Source organism: Balaenoptera musculus, chromosome 16 (genome assembly GCF_009873245.2).
Source record: "Balaenoptera musculus isolate JJ_BM4_2016_0621 chromosome 16, mBalMus1.pri.v3, whole genome shotgun sequence".
Classification (NCBI taxonomy): domain Eukaryota; kingdom Metazoa; phylum Chordata; class Mammalia; order Artiodactyla; family Balaenopteridae; genus Balaenoptera; species Balaenoptera musculus.
In genome coordinates, this window is record NC_045800.1 from 6,324,379 (window position 1) to 6,344,124 (window position 19,746).

Consider the following 19,746-nt stretch of genomic DNA (forward strand, 5'->3'; position numbering starts at 1 on the left):
TCATCTCAGATGGGTTTGTTGCTGGTGAGTGTAGCTGACTGTCTATATAAAATGGAATCCTTTCATGTCTTCACTGGATCATAGATTTCTTTCTAATGGCTGGAAGAAATGACCTAGCACAGCCTTATTATTTGGCTGATGAAGGAGTCCAGGCCCCAGTGGGGATAGTGACACGTCCAAGGTTACATGACCAGTTAGTAGCAAGGCTGTGCCGGGGACCCTGGACTCCTTCTTCTCCAACATCCTGGGGTCCCATCCACACACTGGAGAGGCCATGACTTGGGAACAAGTAAGGACCCCGATCCTTCCCTCGCGAGGCCGGGCTCACCAGCAGCGCCTCCAAGTGGGGTGTGAGGGCTGTAATCTCTCTGCCACAAGCTGCCAGAAGGGCACATGACTGTGATGTGCATCAGGAGACCAGCGCGGGCAGGACAGTTGCCTGAATCCCAGGGGGCCGTACCTCAGCAGCACCATCTCTGAGGAGACAGGCAAGACACGCAGACTCGAGGCAACATGGGCTGTGCTACACGGTAGTTAATTCGGCTTAGCGTCAGCTTCATGGAAACACGCTTTCTCACTTATCGCAGGCTTTCCTGACTGTTGGGCTTCTTGTTGGAAGCATCTGGGGCGGGTGGTTGATTCAGAAAAAAAAAGAGTCTGTGAAAGCAGGGAAACATCACAAATGAGAGAAATGCCCGGAACATTTATCGTGTCTTAAAATATAAAAGTGTGTGTTTGGCTTTATCCAGCATCCGTAGCTGGGCCCTGACTTCAGTATACAAATCATCCAAAGTGCACCATCTATGACGTACCGTTTGTTTCTCTAAGCGGAAGGGAAACTTAGACACCCAACGAGCAACCTTCGTGTCTTTTGCGGCTTTTCCTGACCATTTTTCAGCTGTTTCGCCCATTCCAAATTTGTCAAAAGTTCTTTTTAGTGACTTGCATTTATCCAGTGTTCCCAAAGCGTTCAGCCTCATTGTCATAGAAATAATTCTCTCTCGTTTTCACGCTCGTACTCCACTCGTTCCGGTAGTAGTTCGGCAAATTCCATGTGTGACAGCCTCCCCGAGCCTCCCATCTGAAGGTGCCCAGGGTTGTAGGGCCCATGATGCCCAAGGGCATGGATTCCATGTCCCTGAAGCAGGGCCCCTCCTTACCACTGAGAGGGCTTCTCATCTCGGCCAGATCAGGAGGGTTTCCTGGATTTAAAAAGAGGGACGTGCAGATTGAGAAGAAAAAGGGGTTGAAAGGAGTGGGTGAGCCCTAATAGTCTCGATCCTTCTCTCAATAGCTGCTGATGTAACAACAGCACATTATGTTAATCCGCAGCCTCGGGCTCTGGGCTCACCTGTGTGGTGCTGGGTTTAGGGTTTATCCTCACAGCCGCATGTACGGAGTCTGACTGTATCGGTGTGATGGGGGCTCTGACCACAGGGCCTTTGCTTTGCTCTCAGGCTCAATTAGGGCTCAGAGACTTAGTGCTGCCCCAGGGGGAGGTGCGTCCTAACCCTGCTTCCCTCTTGGTGTCTTTCTCCTCTGCTGCCCGGAAGGTGTGTAACAACAGGAAGAACTGTCACTGCGAGGCCCACTGGGCTCCTCCCTTCTGTGACAAGTTTGGCTTTGGAGGAAGCAAGGACAGCGGCCCCACCCGGCAAGCAGGTTAGTGGTGACGGCGCGTCCCAGGGAGTGGGCTGAGCTCCTGGGGGCAGCGGGAAGCCAGGCCCTTGGGGGATCCTTCCAAGCAAGGCTGAGGGCTCACCAGCTGTCAGGCGGGTGCACAGCCGGAAACCCAGTGAGGGCCCCACGCAGACCTCACACAGCCCGCGGCCTCTCCGTTTCCAGACCCTCCCTAGTCCTTGCCTGATCTTTGCAGAGACTCCTCGCTCTGCTTTACTCAGAGGCTGAGTTTGCCGGGTCTTAGCCTGTGACATTTTCTTAGCTAAGGTCATTCTACTGCAGACTGCCAAGTTGGGTATGAACTTCATTGTCGGATCAAAGGATTTTGTCAAGGCCAGCCTCTGTGTACCAGGGCTAAGAGGTGTGCAGTCAAATGCCTTTTCAAGCTCTTGCTAGAAAGACACCCTCCTTTTCATAAAGGGACCGGTCCCGGCAGTAGCAGCAGAGATAGCAGTAGTTTCTCTTTGCTGAGCGGCTGTTACCTGCCGTGCTTCACGTTTTATATGCATTAGCTCATCGAATCCTTACAAAAGTTGGCAGTATTCTTCTTTCCTTACAAGGGACCCGAGGCTCAGGGAAGTTAAGTAACTTTCACAGAGTCACACAGCTAAGACTGAGGCACAGTCTACCCGTGAAGAAGCCCCTAAGGGTGGCTGTGCTGGGACTGTCGGTCCTTTCCTCCTCAAAGACGTGGAGAGGTGGTCTCCTAGTGCAGGACTGTCTTCTCTGAGCTCTTGTCAGCCAGTTAAGGGGCAGGCCTGAGTGATGCCCACCTTAAAGCAAAAGAAGCGAGGCCAGTGGTGCAGAGAGCCCACCGCGAGCCGGGGGTGGGGGGGTGTGGGCAGGCAGGAATGTCCCGAGCACACTTGTGCTGCCACCGCGGCGCCCACCTGAGCCCCTGGACGCTCGGACGGTGGCTAACGCCACTGCGGAGGACGTCCTACGTCCCGAGTCCCGCTGTGACTGGCAGGGTTGAATCTGTGGCTTGGCCACTGTTTCCATGACAACAGACACAACACTGCTCTACAGGACCGGGCAGGGGGCACAGGGCCAGGAGGGAGAGACCCTCTGGGCAGCCACATCTGGAGAAATAGTGCTGTGAGGACGGGAGGTGAGCTCCCGGTCATCCTTCTGCTTAAAGATGGTCGTGTCTCGACGCTGCTCCCGAGACCGCCCCGAGCTCCGGCCCCGCAGCAAGTGGAAAAAGGGCGCCAAGGTCTTTCCTCTTAGCACACATCCATCCCAGGGGGTAATAAGCCAGGCCTGGCCCAGCGTCCCCACCTTGATGGCTGGCCTCTTGCTGCAACTTAGTCAATTTTCTAATTGGCCATTAAGAGTTTATTGTTAAAAAATAGCAGCATTTTAGTTTTTAATGCATCGGGGACCCTGCCACCTGTTCCGTCCTCCGCGTTCAAGTGAGCCAGATGGCATTCAAGGAATTGGACAGGATGGCGGGAGACAGGCCACATGCTCTGGGTCCCTGTTCGGTGTGGACACCAGCGGGACTCAGGTTTGGGGGTTCCCTAAACTTTGGGGGAACCCACAGAGTTGCCAATTCTTCGTTGTACCAAGTAAGAATATTTTAAAAATGGAAACAACTGAAGAGCCAGGCTCATCCACCATTGCCGTCGTATCATAAAAGAAAGTAAGTTTACACACCTCCCCCCAAAGCACCTACTAAAAAGGGGCCACGAGAAGCCGGCTGATGGCTGCACGGGGCACAGCCGCGCCCTGGGCCTCACTGCCCCCAGCCCGCCCGCCCGCCCGCCCGACTGGGGCTCAGAAGTTCATGATGCAAGTATTTCTCCGGCATCTGCCAGCCGCTCCTCCGGGCCCTGGGAGACACTCAGCGGGCACAGCACGGACGAGAAGCTGTGATGGGCGGGGTGATGTGAGACTCAGGAAGGTGGGCCACGGGACAGTGGGGACACGAGGGGCAGGCTCAGTGGGACACGGCGCCTGCACTGGATGCGGGGATGGCACTGCCTGGGGCTCTGGCTTGAGCAGCTCGAGGAGACAGGCAGCCTGGGGGCAGGGGGGGCAAGCTCAGCGGGCGGCCCTGTCGGTGTTTGACTGATAACTCATCTGTTTAAGACTCCGGAAGTTGGAAGTGCGGAACTAGAAAGTATGGCTGAAGCCTCTTGCTGCTTGCTTTTTAATGAGCTGTGTTAAGAGACAACAGAATCCTAACCAGAGGCACCTGTGACTGCCAGCTCACAGCCTCGAAAGAGGGACCTTTGGGCCAGGAAACCAGAGCAAGGCTTTTCCAGTAACACAAGTGAATCAAGACGGTCCTGTGTTGATCGTCTGCCTTAGACTCAGACACACCCCTCTCAGGACTTGTCAGCTGGGGACGAAGTCCAGAAACAGGGTCTGAAGGCCTTCTCCCCCCGGGTGGGGGCTGCTACTGCCCTGGTTCCCAGCCAGCCGAATGTCCCGGTCGGAGGTGGGGTGGGAGAGCCCTGGTGACAAGCCACCTCCACAGCCGTCACCAGCAGCCTGAAAGGACTGCAGGGCACCTACCAGGGGACGCACAGACTGATGACTGCCGGCAGGAGAACAGAGGCAAATGAATTGAGACCTGTGCTCTCAAGGCGTTCACCGCCCTGGTGAAACTGCAAACACAGGTCCTCCAAATCCCAGCATTTAGAGCCCTCCGCAGACGGCCCTTGACCGCGGCTGCAGTTAGCAACCAACGGGATGGTTTGATTTTCCCTTCCTTTTCACACCCTTGAGGAGTCTTCGTGTCTCTGCACTAAGCAGAATGGGATCATATCACAGAAAGGGGGGATGTTTCCTTAGATAAAATAAACAGCATCCTCCCAGAGAAAGGGGTTTGCCCCCCTTCACAGGCTGCGTTTTTAAGTCCCTAACATAACGAAACAGAACCCAAGGGCATTTAAACTGAGTTTGCTTTTTCACCTTCTAATTTGATGATACCCAGAAGTAAGGTCTTGGTCTAAAAAAAATACAAAAAAACAAAAAACAGACGCCAACAACAAAGAATAAGAGAAGGAAAGAGCCTGCAGGAGCATATTTGTAATGGGGGCTGGGAAGATTTCAGTTTGGGGACCACTTTAATTCTGATGGGATTCTAGTGACAGCTCCCTGTTACTTTCGCCACCATTCCCCTGCTGTTGTCATGCCTGGGGGGCCCGTGTCGCCAGGGATATGGTCCCACTGGCCAGACTGTATTCCCATTTAGCAAGTTCCAGACTCGTCAGAAATGAATAATGGCAGGGCAGATTGCACCTCAGACATGACCTTTGAAGTGAGACTAATTTATCAGTACACCATTCAGGGATTTACTCACTCCATTTCTGTTCCTTCCTTCAAAGTTCATTTTGCCGTAAATGTCACAGTTTGATACTCCCCATATTTTAGTTATATGCCTCCTTCTCTGAGTCAAATGTGCTTTGTTTCAGATAACCAAGGTTTAACGATAGGAATTCTGGTGACCATCCTGTGTCTTCTTGCTGCTGGATTTGTGGTTTATCTCAAAAGGAAGACATTGATACGACTGCTGTTTACAGATAAAAAAACCACCATTGAAAAGCTAAGGTACCCTGGGTTAGGGTCATCTTTTCAAGAAATGGCATTTGAAAGAATGTGCAATGGGCTGCTTCTCACTGTGTTTCCTTAGCAAAGAAGAGGTCAGATTTTCTGTTGGTTTGGTGTGTTAACATTTCTGCCAAACCAGCTGCCCCCTTCACTTCCCCTTCAAACTATTTGCAATTTATTACATAAATAAGCAGGGTGTTGATGAATTCCACTGGTGTATTTTTCCCACCCTTACACTGGTACTTTTTACAAGATGGAATATTAAAACATTTTTATCAGATGGGGTAGCTTTCGATCCAAATATATTCCGAGACATCATTGCTAAAATGCCAGCTTTATGCAAAATGTCTCCCAGGTGTCCCAAGCTGTGTGTCGTTGGATTGCAAGAACTAATTTAACAGAATAATGGCTTGGGGGGGAAAAAACTCAATATTTATGTTTTAATCTTGTAAGAGTGTTAGATAACTTTTCTCGTGCATGTTTACCACACTAAGTTAAAAGAAGTGCATTGCATTTTGAGTGTCACTGTGAACAAAATAGAAAAAGTCAAGTCAAGCAGAGGGGACAGCGCCCTCGGCAAGCGTGTCTGGGATTGCATTGCAGGTGTGTGCGCCCTTCCCGGCCGTCCAGTGGCTCCCAGCGTAGCCAGGCTCACCTCACCCACCTCAGCAAAGGGCCGATGAGGAAGCCGCCACCTTCCAACACACCTAAGGTGAGTTTTGAACAAACATAAGAAGCGAGCAAACGCATGAAGACGCGGGTTTCTCAATAAGAGCTTGAGCAGGACTAGACCCCGCAGCCTCTTGCTGTGGAACGCTGGGTCAGCACCCTAGGGGCAACACGGTGCCAGGTGCCACTGAGGCCGTGTGCCCTGCAAGACATGCTACGTGGTCATCATCCCTCCGGTCACCCAGGTGGCCACATTCCTAGGAGGCCCACTGGCTATGCTGACCAGGCAGGGTCCTGATGCTGGACCCCTTCTGTGATTTGAGAACGCCGCTGAGTGGGTTTGGGAGAGCTTCTATGGCCTGCTGCTACTCCCAGGGTATTTCTGAGCGTTACACTGAACCCTTGGTCAGGCCCATTTTGCTGCAGCCCTGGGCTGTAGAAGCTCTGTCCAACCTATGGCTTCAAAGAGCTGGATCCTCAAACCAAAGTACCTCATGGTTCCCTACTGTCTCTTCACTTTCCTGCTACCTTGGTGAATCATGACTAGTGTTCACTCTGATATTTAGGTTCCCCCACCAAGTGTTTTTGATGTACCTGTAAGAATTCTTGAATATTGAACTCATTCAACAAGAGTCCAGATTGTAGCAGGGAAAGGTGTTGGTGTCAGGAAATGACAAATGATTTTTAAAATCATCATCAGGTATTCAGTAGGCAAAAAACAACCACCACCACAACAAAAAACTGTTTTATCTCCCTTGATCCAGAAAGTGTAGAGGGTTGGGTTGCAAAGAGGAGACAGCCGTTCCTAATGAGCATTGTCACCTTTCACCCCTACCCGTGGGAGACAGGAAAAACAGCTTCATTTGCAAGAGCCAAAGATGCAGTTTTATTTTGAAGAGCCAAAAACCAGAAATTACCCAAATATCAATCAACGGGTAAAAGGGTAAACGCACTTTGGTATATTTACACAGTGGGATGCTTCTCAGAATTAGAAAAAATGAACTATTGATACACACTACATCTTGGATAAATCTCAAAGTCGTCATGATGAGTGAAAGAAGCCAGACCAAAAATGATGATTTCATTTATATAAAATTCTGGAAAATGCAAAGCAATTTATAGTGACAGAAATCGGATCAGTAGTTGCTGGGAGAAGGAGAAGGGGGGCGGTGGGAGGGAAGGATGACGGGGTGGTGGATATGTTTATCGCTTTCCTTACTGTGATGGTTTCATGGGTGTGAATCTATGTCAAAATTTACCAAATTGTACATTTTAAATATATGCAATTAATAGTCAATGAGACCTCTATAAAGCTATTTATAGAAAGAAAGGAAGACAAGAGGGAGGCAGGGAGGGGCAGGGGGCATGAGACCCACGCTGCATCCGTTCTCATCTGTCGCTAAAAACAAGGCCACCAGGCAGGAGACGGTCCTCCAGACCCAGACCCTCACCTCCGCCCCGATGCTCCTTCCCCAGGAGTTTTCCTCAGTTCTCATCGAGCCTTGTGTACACTGAACTACGCCTCATTTTCACAAGCCCTTTGGAATTTCCTTAAGATCTGGTCTGTGTCTTCATACGTGTTGGTGCTTCCTGAGGTTGCCTTGCACCTACTTGTTAACGAATTAAACCAGTTTTTAAACATTTAGATAGAAAGCGATCCCACTATTCCAGGTTTGGGGGTGGGGGAGGGTGGTTTGTTAGAATTCTGAAGCTGACATCAATAATAATAGATTCCCTCTGCTGTAATTCGTTGACTTCTTTCCCTCCTCCACCTGCCCTCCCCCTGCAGCCAGAGCAGATGAGTTTGCACTGCTTGTCCCTCCAGGGATTACACAGTAATGACCACATCATGGCTCTTTGCTCTGACCCCGCAGGACAATCCCAGGAGATTGCCGCAGTGTCAGCACGTGGACATCAGCAGACCCCTCAAAGCCCTTGACGCCCCTCTGCCCAGTTCTCCTCAGCGAGGACTCCCACCCCTGCACCCGGCTCCTCGTGTGCCCTGCGTCCCTGCCAGACCCCTGCCGGCCAACCCTGCACTCAGACAGGCCCAGGTACGCCCTCAGCTGTTAATTTGATGGAGGTCATTTGGATCCAGACTCTGCTACTTGCTAAAGTCTGAACTTGGGCGAGTTGCTTAAGTTCTCAGCACCTGTATAAAATGGAGATAATTCAGCTCCTGAGATGGATAAACAAGATCATCCAGGTAAAGCATTTAGTACAGTACTTGGTGTCTAGTTACGGTGCAATATATTTTAGTTATTATTAGGAATATTTTTATCTTTTCTATTCAGAATAGTGAGGGTGCCCATTCAACTTGTCATCTAGACCATGACACTTTTGAGAATGACAGGTGGCACTGTGAATAATTAGGCCTGGGCAATTAAACAGAGATGATCACTTTAGGAATGATAATGGGCATACTTTCTTACCTTTTTCACCTTCAAAAATTATTTACAAAAATGTTACCACCGATTTAGTTTCTCCATACCAGATGCAAGAGTGTATAAGATACTTTGTGTATATGATCTCATTTTTATGCTGTTTTTGGAAGTAACAGTTTGTTTGTTATAACATGAACAGCAGGAAACTGGAGGTGGGGAAAAAGGTAAAAGCAACCAAATGAAAAGCACAAAGATATAATCGCTGGTCATTTTTCATTGCTATCAATGTTATATTTTCTTCTATCAATTTTTGTATACTTATAATTAAATGTCTATTTGACATAATTTAGATTATTCTATATGTACAGTGCTTTATATATATACTCCTTCTTTGCCTTAAAGTCATTCCCATTTACCATGGCATTAAAAATTGTTTAAAATGTTATTTTATCGACAGCACTGTATGTGTATATAGAATACTTTTTTAAGTGCTTGCCAATTAGTGGGCATGTTTGGATGTCTCCAATTTTTGCTATTATAAATAGCTCTCTTATGAAGGTCTAGATAGATAAATTTTGGACCACTTTAATTATTCCCTTGGAGAGATTCCTAAGAGTGAAAATACTGGGTTGAAAAATGGTATAACCATTTTAAGCATCTTAATGTATAAATTAAACATTTTTTCAGGATGGATACGCACTTACATTCCCATACTAGTACAGAACATACTAGTACTAAGTATTAACATTTCAAAGCTTTGCACATTTGATACATAAAACAAAATATCTTTTTCTGTGTAGTAGTTCTATAAATTACTGAAAGGGATGTTGAAGTTTCCAACTATAAATGTGTCTCTTCTCAGCCATCAGTTTTTACTTCATGTGTTTTGAAGCTCTGTTGTTCGTGGTACAAAACAATTAGGATTATTGTGTCTTCTTGATGAATTGACCCTTTTATCATTATGTAATGTCCTTCTTTAGCTCGGATGACTTTGTTCTAAAATCTACTTTATCTCACATTAATACATTCACCTCAGTTTTCTTTTGATTAGGGTTTGCAAGGTATGTGTTTTTCCATCTTTTTACTTTTAATCTACCTATGTCACTTTACTTGAAATGAGTTTCTCAGAGACAACATATAGTTGGGTTGTGTATTTCTTCATCTGTTCTGTCAGTCACTGTCTTTCAACTGATGTGTATAGACCATTTACTTTTAATGTAAGTATTGATATGTTAGAATTGAAGTCTACCATTTTAATGTTTTTATCATACTCCTCTTTCCTGACTTCCTGCGGGTTTCTTGAACATTTTTCACTATTCCATATTGATTCATCAATAGTGTTTATGAGATATGTCTGTCTGCACTTTTTTGTATGGCTGCCCTAGGGCAGGGTTTCTCAACCTCAACATTGTTGGCATTTGGGGCTGGATGACTCTTTGTTGTATGGGACTGACCCGTGTATCATAGAATATTTAGCAGCATCTTGGTTTCTACCAACTATAGATGGCAGTAGCATGTGTAATCATGTCTCTAAACATTGCCAGATGTTCCCTGAGAGACAAAAATCACCCCTGATTGAAAACTGCTTCTCTAAAGATTACAATATAGGTACATAATTTATCACAGTCTACTAGTATCAATATTTCATCACTTCAAGTAAAAACTTTACCTTCTCTTAGGTCCCTTTATCCCTCTCCCTTTAAGATATGGATGTCTTAAGTGTTACGTTTATGTAGTGAGAACCACTTCAGATGTTGTCATTTTCGCTTTCAAACATCAAGGATAACTTTTTATTTTTAAACTTTTTTTAAAAATTAATTAATTTATTTATTTATTTATTTATTTTTGGCTGTGTTGGGTCTTCGTTTCTGTGCGAGGGCTTTCTCTAGTTGCGGCAAGCGGGGGCCACTCTTCATCGCGGTGCGCGGGCCTCTTACTATCGTGGCCTCTCTTGTTGTGGAGCACAGGCTCCAGACGCGCAGGCTCAGTAATTGTGGCTCACGGGCCTAGTTGCTCCGCGGCATGTGGGATCTTCCCAGACCAGGGCTCGAACCCGTGTCCCCTGCATTGGCAGGCAGATTCTCAACCACTGCGCCGCCAGGGAAGCCCAAGCATAATTTTTTAAACTTAAGAAGAATGGTTTACAGTATCTACTCATATAGTCACCCTTTCCATTCTTTCTTTACTTCTGATGTTCCAGGTTTCTTTCTGTTATCATTTCCTTTCTGTCTGAAAAACTTCCTTCAGCTATTTGATTTAGCCATTCGAAAGCAGGTCTGCTGGTGACAAATTCTCTTAGTTTTCCTTCATCTGGAAATGTCTGTTTCACCTTTATTCCTGAAGAATATTTTCAATGGATATAGAATTCTGGGTTAACTGTTTTATTCTTGCAACATTTGAAAACTGTTGTTCCGCTTCCTTCTGGCCTTTATGGTGATGAGAAATCCACTGAAAAATTCCATCCACAGTCTCTGTTCCAGGGAAGAGATGAGGTCTGTTATTGCAAGGAGGGATGGAAAGCAGGGCTCTGCCAGCTCCAGGATGTGGTGCCCAGTGGGGACAGCAGGGCATGGCTTTTTCGTAGTGCTCACCCAGAGGTAGAGTAAGGTCAGGTATGGTCAAATGTTGCTCTTACTGGGTCACCCTTCTCCTGTTCTTTTAGCTAAAGATAGCAGGCTTTCCTCCGGCGTGTGTGTGTGTGTGTGTGTGTGTGTGTGTGTGTGTGTGTGTGTCTAGTGCTATTGGCATTTCCAGATGGGGGGCTCTCCAGAGCCCAGGCCAAGATATAAAGAAGGGGAAAACAAACAACAAGGACTCACTACTGGTTCATTCCTTGAGTTCTGAGGTCCCTAACCAGTCCATTTACTTTCCTGCAACTTTTAGAGTGTCAGCTGCTTTATGAATTTTCTCCAGGCTTTTTTGTTATAATTTGCAAGAGGAATAGGGTGAAATGTGCTTATTCCATCTTGTCCAGACCTCATTTCTTTTTGCATTCCTTTGATTGCCAGGACACTTGAACTGCTTTTTGTATATCTATTAACAAATGGTGTGCTGGTAAATTGGCTGTCCAAAAAAAAAAAGCCTTGATTTGTAGGTGACTTCTCTGCTGTAAAAACTCCACCATGATCAATTTCAAGTTATTAACATGATGTCACTGAACAAGAAGTAGAGAATCAGCTGACATGAGCTGGTTACAGCCGGCTCCAGCATACAGCTGCTATTAACTGTATTTGTTCTGTAAGTTGTCTGTTCCCATCCTTTGCCTGTTTTTTTCCTCTGTGAGAGAGAGTTTTTCTTCCTGATTTGTTAGTTTGTGTTTTTTTTAACATCTTTATTGGAGTATAATTGCTTTACAATGGTGTGTTCATTTCTGCTTTATAACAAAGTGAATCAGCTATACATATACATATCTCCTCCCTGTTTTTAGAGTTCATTTTCTTAATGGGTTAAGAATATTTATCCTTTTCCAGTAATTTACTGTAAACATCTCCCTAATTTGTCTTTCAGTTTTATTTATTTATGCTATTTCTTGGTATAAAAGGAATTCCAGTTTTTAATATTTAATTTATTAATCTTTGGTGAATTCGCCCATTCCTTTTGTGCTTACGAAGTCCTCTCCCATTTCAGTCAGTTAAGATCCACCTATAACTTCTGTTTATTTTGTTGTCTGTTGACCATGCTGTCAACACTGATTTTGAACCTGCCTTGGATTTACATTGGTGGAAGGGGTGGGCACCTTCTAAACTCTTCTGGACTTATTCGAGAATCTGATGAAGGCTATGAACCGTCAGAAGATGCACCACTACTCAATATTTTGTATGCAAATTTCAGATATTCACAGAGCCCATAAGCCGCTTCCCCAAGGATCCCCTGGTACTGAGGCTTTTCCTGTCTCTGTTTAAGCAGCTTGCCTGTGTACCATGTGAAACTAGGACTGTCTCTAATAGGAAAGATATTTCTACTTGCTGGTGTCTTTTTTCCTACCACCAGTGAATGCCTACAGAAGCAACGCCTTCAAGAGTTCCTTTAAACAGGCCCCCAAAAAGGCCTTCATTCTGTTTTATGAAACTGAGGAAATGTTACCCTTTAAACATTAGTAACTGAAAAATCCACACTTCTCACTCCAGGCTGGTGTCTGTCTGTCTGGAGCTTTTCCGAGACATATGATACAGATTAAGCTCGCATTTTCCCTCCCATCACACAGGGAACTGGCATTAATTCCATGCAAGTGCGGTGCCTATTCGGAGGTGGCTCTGGTTCGACAACACGGATTGAATCCACTGACACTTTGTACTTTAGCATTACTAGTGCCCTGTCCCACATGACATGACAGACACACGGCTACATGGCCAGCCCTGCTTTGTTCATCCAGACTTACCACCTACACTTTCTGGAAGGAAAGTGCTACCATAAACACCACAATAGTGGTCGGCCTCACATCTGAAGGGTGAGTTAGTTCTTTATAGAAAATGTTTGATCCTTCCATCAAATGTTCTGTGTGATTTTTAAAAATCAAGGACAGTTGAATCAACTCCTTCTCTTGTCCACAAATGGGCCTTTCTGGGCTACCATTTCCTTCTCGGGGAAATGAGCCTTGGAACTCAAGCTTCTCAAACTAACTCCTCAGCCTTGATGGAGGAAACGAACTTTCATTTCCTTTTCATCCTGTCAGCTCTTTTAGAGGAAAATAATTCAGTGTATTCATCTAGCTTTTAGCTGACTGCTGCCAAGTTCTCCTGAACCACAGCCTGAGCATGAAAGGCAAAGTGTGGGCTTGAGAAAAGGCTAGAAAAATGATGAAAAAAATAAGAGGTCACAGGGGTGTGTGGTCACCTACAATTGTGTGCATAGGCAGGGAGCATGACAGACTGTCTTTGCTCTGCTTGGCGTTGCATTGGCCCTGCCCTACCTTGTATATTGGGTTAGCAATCCACCAGGAATGGGCACTTAAATGAGGAGATCAGATAGACCAGCATCCACTTCCATCTTATAAGCCACAACGGAAGCGCCAGGGGAGGTCTTCTGCACTGACAGCTGCTGGATAGAGAGTTTATCTCAGGCTCTGGAAGGGAAAGAGGAGGAAAGGAAAACAGGGCAAGTTCCAGGAGTGGCTACAGAAGGATCCCAGAGGGTTTTGAGAGACTTTCCGATGATGGTTAATCTTAAGGTATTTTAGGTGTTTTTTCTCTGATTACAAAAGTGTTCAAAATCATCCAACTTTGTACCCCAGAAAAGTCAATTTTACTGTAGGATCGTTTTTTAAAGAGTAATGTATAATAAGGGGAGGAAGTACACATGCACACCAAACACGTGTCTTGAGCAGAATTCTGGAGGGGCGTCTTCGGGCAGCAGGCTTGAGCTCTGACGCCCAGGTAGGGGGAGAGATGGGGGCACGTGAGCTCAAGAGCTGTGCTTCATAGAGCGAAAGGATCACTTTCCCTCACCCCAGACATCGTTTGTAAAGTCAACCGACTTGACTTCCGGGAGGGAAGGGGGCCCGAGAAGCACTGGGCCGAGCCAGAGACTCTAGGAGAAATAACATCGGATACCGAGTTTTACGTTTCCCTTTTCTGCCCGTACATCCCCAAACCTCAGCGCCGGGAGCTAACCATCGCGGCCTCGTGCCGGTCTTGAGTTGGTCGGCAGATGAAGGAGAGGCTGCAGTCTCACCAGGGGCACGTGTGCAGGGGGAGGACGGCCTCCTGCAGAGTCAGGCCTGAGCTGCGGGGAGAGGACCCAGACAGCAGCCTGGAGGAGCCCAGGGTGGGAGGTGGCAGGGGAACCCCCCCGACACAGACACCACCCAGGGACCCTGATACCATCACACAAGAGAGGGTCTCAAGTTACTGAATATGAATTTAAAAATAAGTGTGACTCAAAAGACTAGAAAATGTGAAGACATTCAGGTGACAGTCTCACCCACCAACACCAGTGTGCCTAACTATATTCCCAGATGAGAAAAGGAAAGGATCGGGGACAAACTCTGGGAGTTTCGTTAAATTTCTAGAATGTGGCAAACTGAAATCCTTTACGCAGTTTATTATAATTAATAGGCTTCATTCATTCATTTAAAGTTTAAATAAAAACACGTTCAATGTCACATCTATGAAATAGATTTCTCTGCTCACAGAATCATGTCTAGAGAAGGCTGTGCTAAGAAGTTGGAGATTGAAACACAGTTTTCTGCTGTCAGTCTGAAATGTGCCATGACTCTATTGGGAGTGTAAGTGGCACCTTCAATCCATAGATGGGCCATTTTTCTAACACGTAAAAATCGCATGAAAGCATCACTTAGCATTTATCTGTATTTTTGTTAAGGTTTGCCCCTTAAAATGGCATTTGAACTATACGTGCTGATGTGTGGTCATACTTGATCTGGACTGTTTTATTTTTTTAAGCCCTTAGTTTCCTGGAAAACGTTAGGACGTGCTTTTTCTCCGTGGAATCTTATCAGTGAGTTATACTACTGACATGACGGGTTAAGATTGTTTTTCCAGTCAGATTAGCTTCTTCACTAGAACAATAGGAAGCAAAAAACGATGACCGCATCTGTCTCTTAGATTGATTTTTGCTGAATTAAAGTCCCTTCCTGAGACAGCAGATGGGCCTGTGAGAATATTTACCAACCCTATTTCTGGCACAACCGGTCTGTGCTGCAGAAATTTCAGCAACGGCAGGATTAATTTCTATTTTTATTCTTATAACCAAGTGGTCTAGAAATGCCTATGTGTGTTGGAGTTATTTTACTAGGTGTTTTGGTATAAGGAGCTTCTCAGCTGTGTTTTGAATTGCTATAAAATAGCGAGCACGTACTGAGCTCCAGTTATGTGGCTGATGCTTCCGGGCTAAGCACTTTGCAGGCATTTCTAACGCTCTCGAGGAGGCCTAGGAGGCGGATACTGCCAACAGCCCCATTTTACAGAGGAGGAGACAAGGCAAAGTGAGGCTAAATAGCAAGACCCCCCAGAGCAGGAGAGCCAGGGCTCAAACCCATGTTCTCCACCTGCAGTCTTAAAATGGGTGCCCGAGCAGGTGGATGGAGAGAGGGGAGGGAGGCAGAAACTGCAGAAGACTGGGGTGGTGAGCACGTGTCAGATCACTGGCTGCCTTGATGACCTTTAATTCATTTGCCCCACTTTTGCCACAGAGATAAAGGTGAAGAGCGGGTGGGGGGGGGGGTACCTTCTGGCATCATGCAGAGCCTCATACTGTAACGAGAAAGCCTTGCATTTCTCTTTGCTTTTGCTTGTAACAGCATATACTCCAGCCATTCTTGTCTAATATTGTCTTTCTTGGAACCAGCCCTTGTTCAGAACCATAGCAGTAGTTGCATTGCATTCCGGATATTCGCAGCACCTTAAATGAAAAATCCTCCGTGGATTTTTTGGAGAGGTGGAGATTTTCAGTTCAGCGTTTCTGACAAACATGACATTTCTCCTCATCCACACCTTACCTGTGTCTGTAGAACGTACAACACACCGTATTTTGTAAAACAAGACTGGCCAATCTTGTACGTCTCTTCTAAGACTGTAGAGCAATCAGACTTGGCTTAAGTAGCCTCAGAGGGAGCGGGGGAGAGCTATTTCAAGGAGCCCTCCCTCTCCCAAACCACACAAAGAGTGATGAACAATTAACACAGGCTCTTATTCGTGAGCAATGACTACTCATTCATAAATGCTTTATAAGGATATAAATAGGAGCAAAAAAAATTAATTTAGACCATGGTTTAGGAACCATCAGGTGATAGCTGGTCGCTCTGAGGCTGAGCCCAGACTTTCAAAGTCATCTTCAACAGAATGAATTCAGTATCTGAATGGATTTGAAAGAGGATTTGGACGCTTGTGACCTGTGTGGGTGTACGATACTTAAACCAGCACTCGCAAGAATCCATTCGCCAAGATGTTCTCCCAAGGAAGTGAGATGAAATACAAGAAAACTAATCATTATAAAAGCCTTCGTGACTACAGGGAAACCTAAAGCTAATAACTGAGAAAACGTGCTGGGAAGCGTCCTCTGTGCCTTCTCTCTGCTCCCCAGATTTCACCCTTTTGCCCAGGTGTTCTCTGAGACCCCCTCCTCCTGAGTCTTTCTGCAGCCCTCCCAGGGGTCTCCGTACTCACCTGCTGCCTCAGCCCAGAGTTACCCGGACACCTGTCCTGCCCCATTTCAGAAGGCACAAGACTGAGTTATTCATCTCCAGGTACACCTAAACCCAGGCCCTTGAACACAGTAGACGTGTAGGAAATATGCTGAATTGATGTGAGTTTCCAGTAGTCAATAATAAGCCTTGTCACTGGCTCACTTACTCCCTGGGGGGGCGGGAGGGGCTGCCATATCAGTGAGTCATGAGTTAGCAGAAATTTGAGCCACTTACGCCTATAAATGTAAAGTGTAGTTACCAAGGTTTTGGACTCCTGCTAACCTCTGCCTGCCCAGTACTTCCAGAAACTGCAGCTAAAATTTTTTGGGTTTCATATGATACACTGATTTTTTTTCTCTATCCAAGCCATTTATTTGAAACGCCAACTATATGTAGGATAAAGTCAGTGTTACATGCTTGTCAGTAACTGTAGAAATACAGAACCAGTGAAAACCTTTGTACAACCGTAATGATACTCAAAAGAGAAATGTATCATTTTACAATGCTTCACACAGAGGAATTCAACTTTGAAGGTATCTAAATAAAAATACATTTCTTTAAAAAATACTATTACAATTGAAGCGTAAACAAGTTTTACAAAGTACTAGTCATGCAGGTTGTAGAAAACACTTGCATAGGACATGAAATCAGTTTAAGAAAAATTTCTGAGCCTTTAGCATTGAAGGCACTTGACTTTATACCAGTAACAGTACAACCACAAGAAATGCAGTGTTGTAGAAAATACACTAATATTTACATGACAAACCCACTGATGTCTCTAAAGGTACTGCACGTGGAAGCACCCTTATCTCCCTGGAGAGAAATAACTTCAGAGGGAAGCCGTTTAACTCATTACAGTATTCAACGGCACGTTTGTTTTCCACTCACTTCTGTTACTATAAACACCCAGATTGTACATGAAAAAAATGGATGCCTGATACTTTACCTTTATATTTTGTAACAGGCAATGTATGCCTATAAGTAAAAAATTCCAACAGTGTAAAGTGTTATTCAGAAAACAGTCTCTCTCCCACCTTTGTCACCAGGCTCCCTTCCCAGAAGCAATCATTGCTACCAGGCTTTTGTAAAATGTAATTTAGAATACAGTGAAAAGTCTCTTCTACCTGTCTCTCTCTGCAGAGTGAGAGATTATGGAAAATTTGGAAATTTCAGACACTCAAAATTGGAGAGGAAGGTACAGTGAAACCTGGCCGCCCGTCACGCATCTTCAGCAACCGTCACCTTGCTATCACTCTTATTTCAAACCTTAGATCCTTATTTTGGATTCAGATGGCAGCACACTCTGTACTTCTTTCCACTTTGGTTATTCCAGATCCACCTCATCCTTTTCACTGGCTGTGTAGTATTTCATGGTAGAACCACACCGTAAATTCTTTAACCTGTCCCTTACTGATGGCCACATGGGTGGTTTCCAATCATTTGCTACTTCAAACAGGCATATTCTTGCCCAGGTACCTTGGGCCGATGCATGACGATGGACGTGGGATAAATTCCTGGGAGCACAATTGCTGATCAAAGGCCATATGCATTTAGAAATTTGGTAGATGAGGCAGAAATGCTTCTAAAGGAGTTGTCCCAATTTCTGTTCCCAAAGTCTTCACCAATATAGTGCGTTCAGAGATTTTTTTATCTTTGCCAACGTGACAGGTTGGGAAAAAAAGTATCTACATTTTTCTTCCTAAAAATGAGATGGAGGATCTTTTCACAGGTTTAAAATCCATTTGTTTTTTCCCTTTTTCATAAACTGTGTTGTCGCCTCCTTTGCCACTTTTTTTTTTATAAAGATCAAAGTTTACATAGTTTTTTTTTGTTTTAATTTATTTATTTTTGGCTGTGTTGGGTCTTCGTTTCTGTGTGAGGGCTTTCTCTAGTTGCGGCAAGCGGGGGCCACTCTTCATCGCGGTGCGCAGGCCTCTCACTATCGCAGCCTCTCTTGTTGCGGAGCACAGGCTCCAGATGCGCAGGCTCAGTAGTTGTGGCTCACGGGCCTAGTTGCTCTGCGGCATATGGGATCTTCCCAGACCAGGGCTCGAACCTGTGTCCCCTGCATTGGCAGGCAGATTCTCAACCACTGCGCCACCAGGGAAGCCCTTCCTTTGCCACTTTTTATTGTCATGTTTAGAAAGGCTTGTCTACCCAAAGATTACAAGTATGTTTTTCTATTTCTTATACCTTCATGATCTTTTCTTCACATTTAAATATTTGACCCATCTGCTCTTTAGTGTATAAAATGAAGTAGGAATCCAACTTTATTTTTCTAGATGACCACCTAACTAATCCTCAACACTGTTCATTGTATTTGTGTACTTATTTGTCCATTACTGGCTTATCTTTTATTTATTAGATTTACCTGGTTTCTCCTCAACTCCTCCTACCCCCAAAGAACCAGCTCTAGATTTTATATATGACTTTCCTTTTACTATTGTTAGACCACAGAAACATTACTTTCATTACTTTCATTTCCCCTCTACAAATCTGAGATAGTATCTCTCTCATTGGACTTTGTGATAATTAAATGAAAATATCTAACATTATTAGAATGTCTGTAATGTCTTTGCTAAATGATAGTAATTAATTTTTTATTTTACTAATTATTTTCTGCTTTTATCTTTATCACTTCCATCTTTAGGTTTATTTTCTTTCTCTAACTTCTTAGATCATTATTTCATTTTTATTCATACTTTTATTCATACTTGATTACATGGCATGTAAGTCTAGGAATTTCCCAAACACTGCTCTGTCTGTACTTACTCTAATTTGTAGTGTTTTCCATATTTATAATTTTTAAATAATCCATGTTTTCTCTTTTGTTTTCTCCTTTGGCCCAAAGATTGAAATTAATTCTGGGGCTTCCCTGGTGGCACAGTGGTTAAGAATCTGCCTGCCAACGCAGGAGACATGGGCTGAAGCCCTGGTCCGGGAAGATCCCACATGCCACGGAGCAACTAAGCCCGTGTGCCACAATTACTGAAGCCCACGTGCCTAGAGCCCATGCTCCTCAATAAGAGAAGCCACCGCAATGAGAAGCCTGTGCACCTAAACGAAGAGTAGCCCCCGCTCGCTGCAATTAGAGAAAGCCCGCGCGCAGCAACAAAGACCCAATGCAGCCAAAAATAAACTAAATTTATAAAAAAGAAAATTAATTCTGCTATTGTTAATATTTTAAATACAGATTTCCCTGCTATCTGAAAGCAGAGCGTTCCTGTGAAACCCTTCATAAGCCAAAATGGCATAAAGTAAAGAAGCGATTACCTTGGGACACATATTGTTAAGGGATGCAAAAAATAAATC

General features: G+C 45.1%; 1 protein-coding gene across 1 annotated transcript in view; it reads left to right on the plus strand.

The window, feature by feature from the left end:
- ADAM12 (ADAM metallopeptidase domain 12) overlaps nucleotides 1-19,746 on the plus strand; it is a 386,617-nt gene that overhangs the window by 353,507 nt on the left and 13,364 nt on the right. The window contains exons 18-21 of the mRNA XM_036827896.1: nucleotides 1,554-1,662; nucleotides 5,106-5,241; nucleotides 5,845-5,953; nucleotides 7,785-7,964. Coding sequence (XP_036683791.1) covers nucleotides 1,554-1,662; nucleotides 5,106-5,241; nucleotides 5,845-5,953; nucleotides 7,785-7,964 — 534 coding nt within the window. The remainder of the gene's footprint in view (nucleotides 1-1,553; nucleotides 1,663-5,105; nucleotides 5,242-5,844; nucleotides 5,954-7,784; nucleotides 7,965-19,746) is intronic.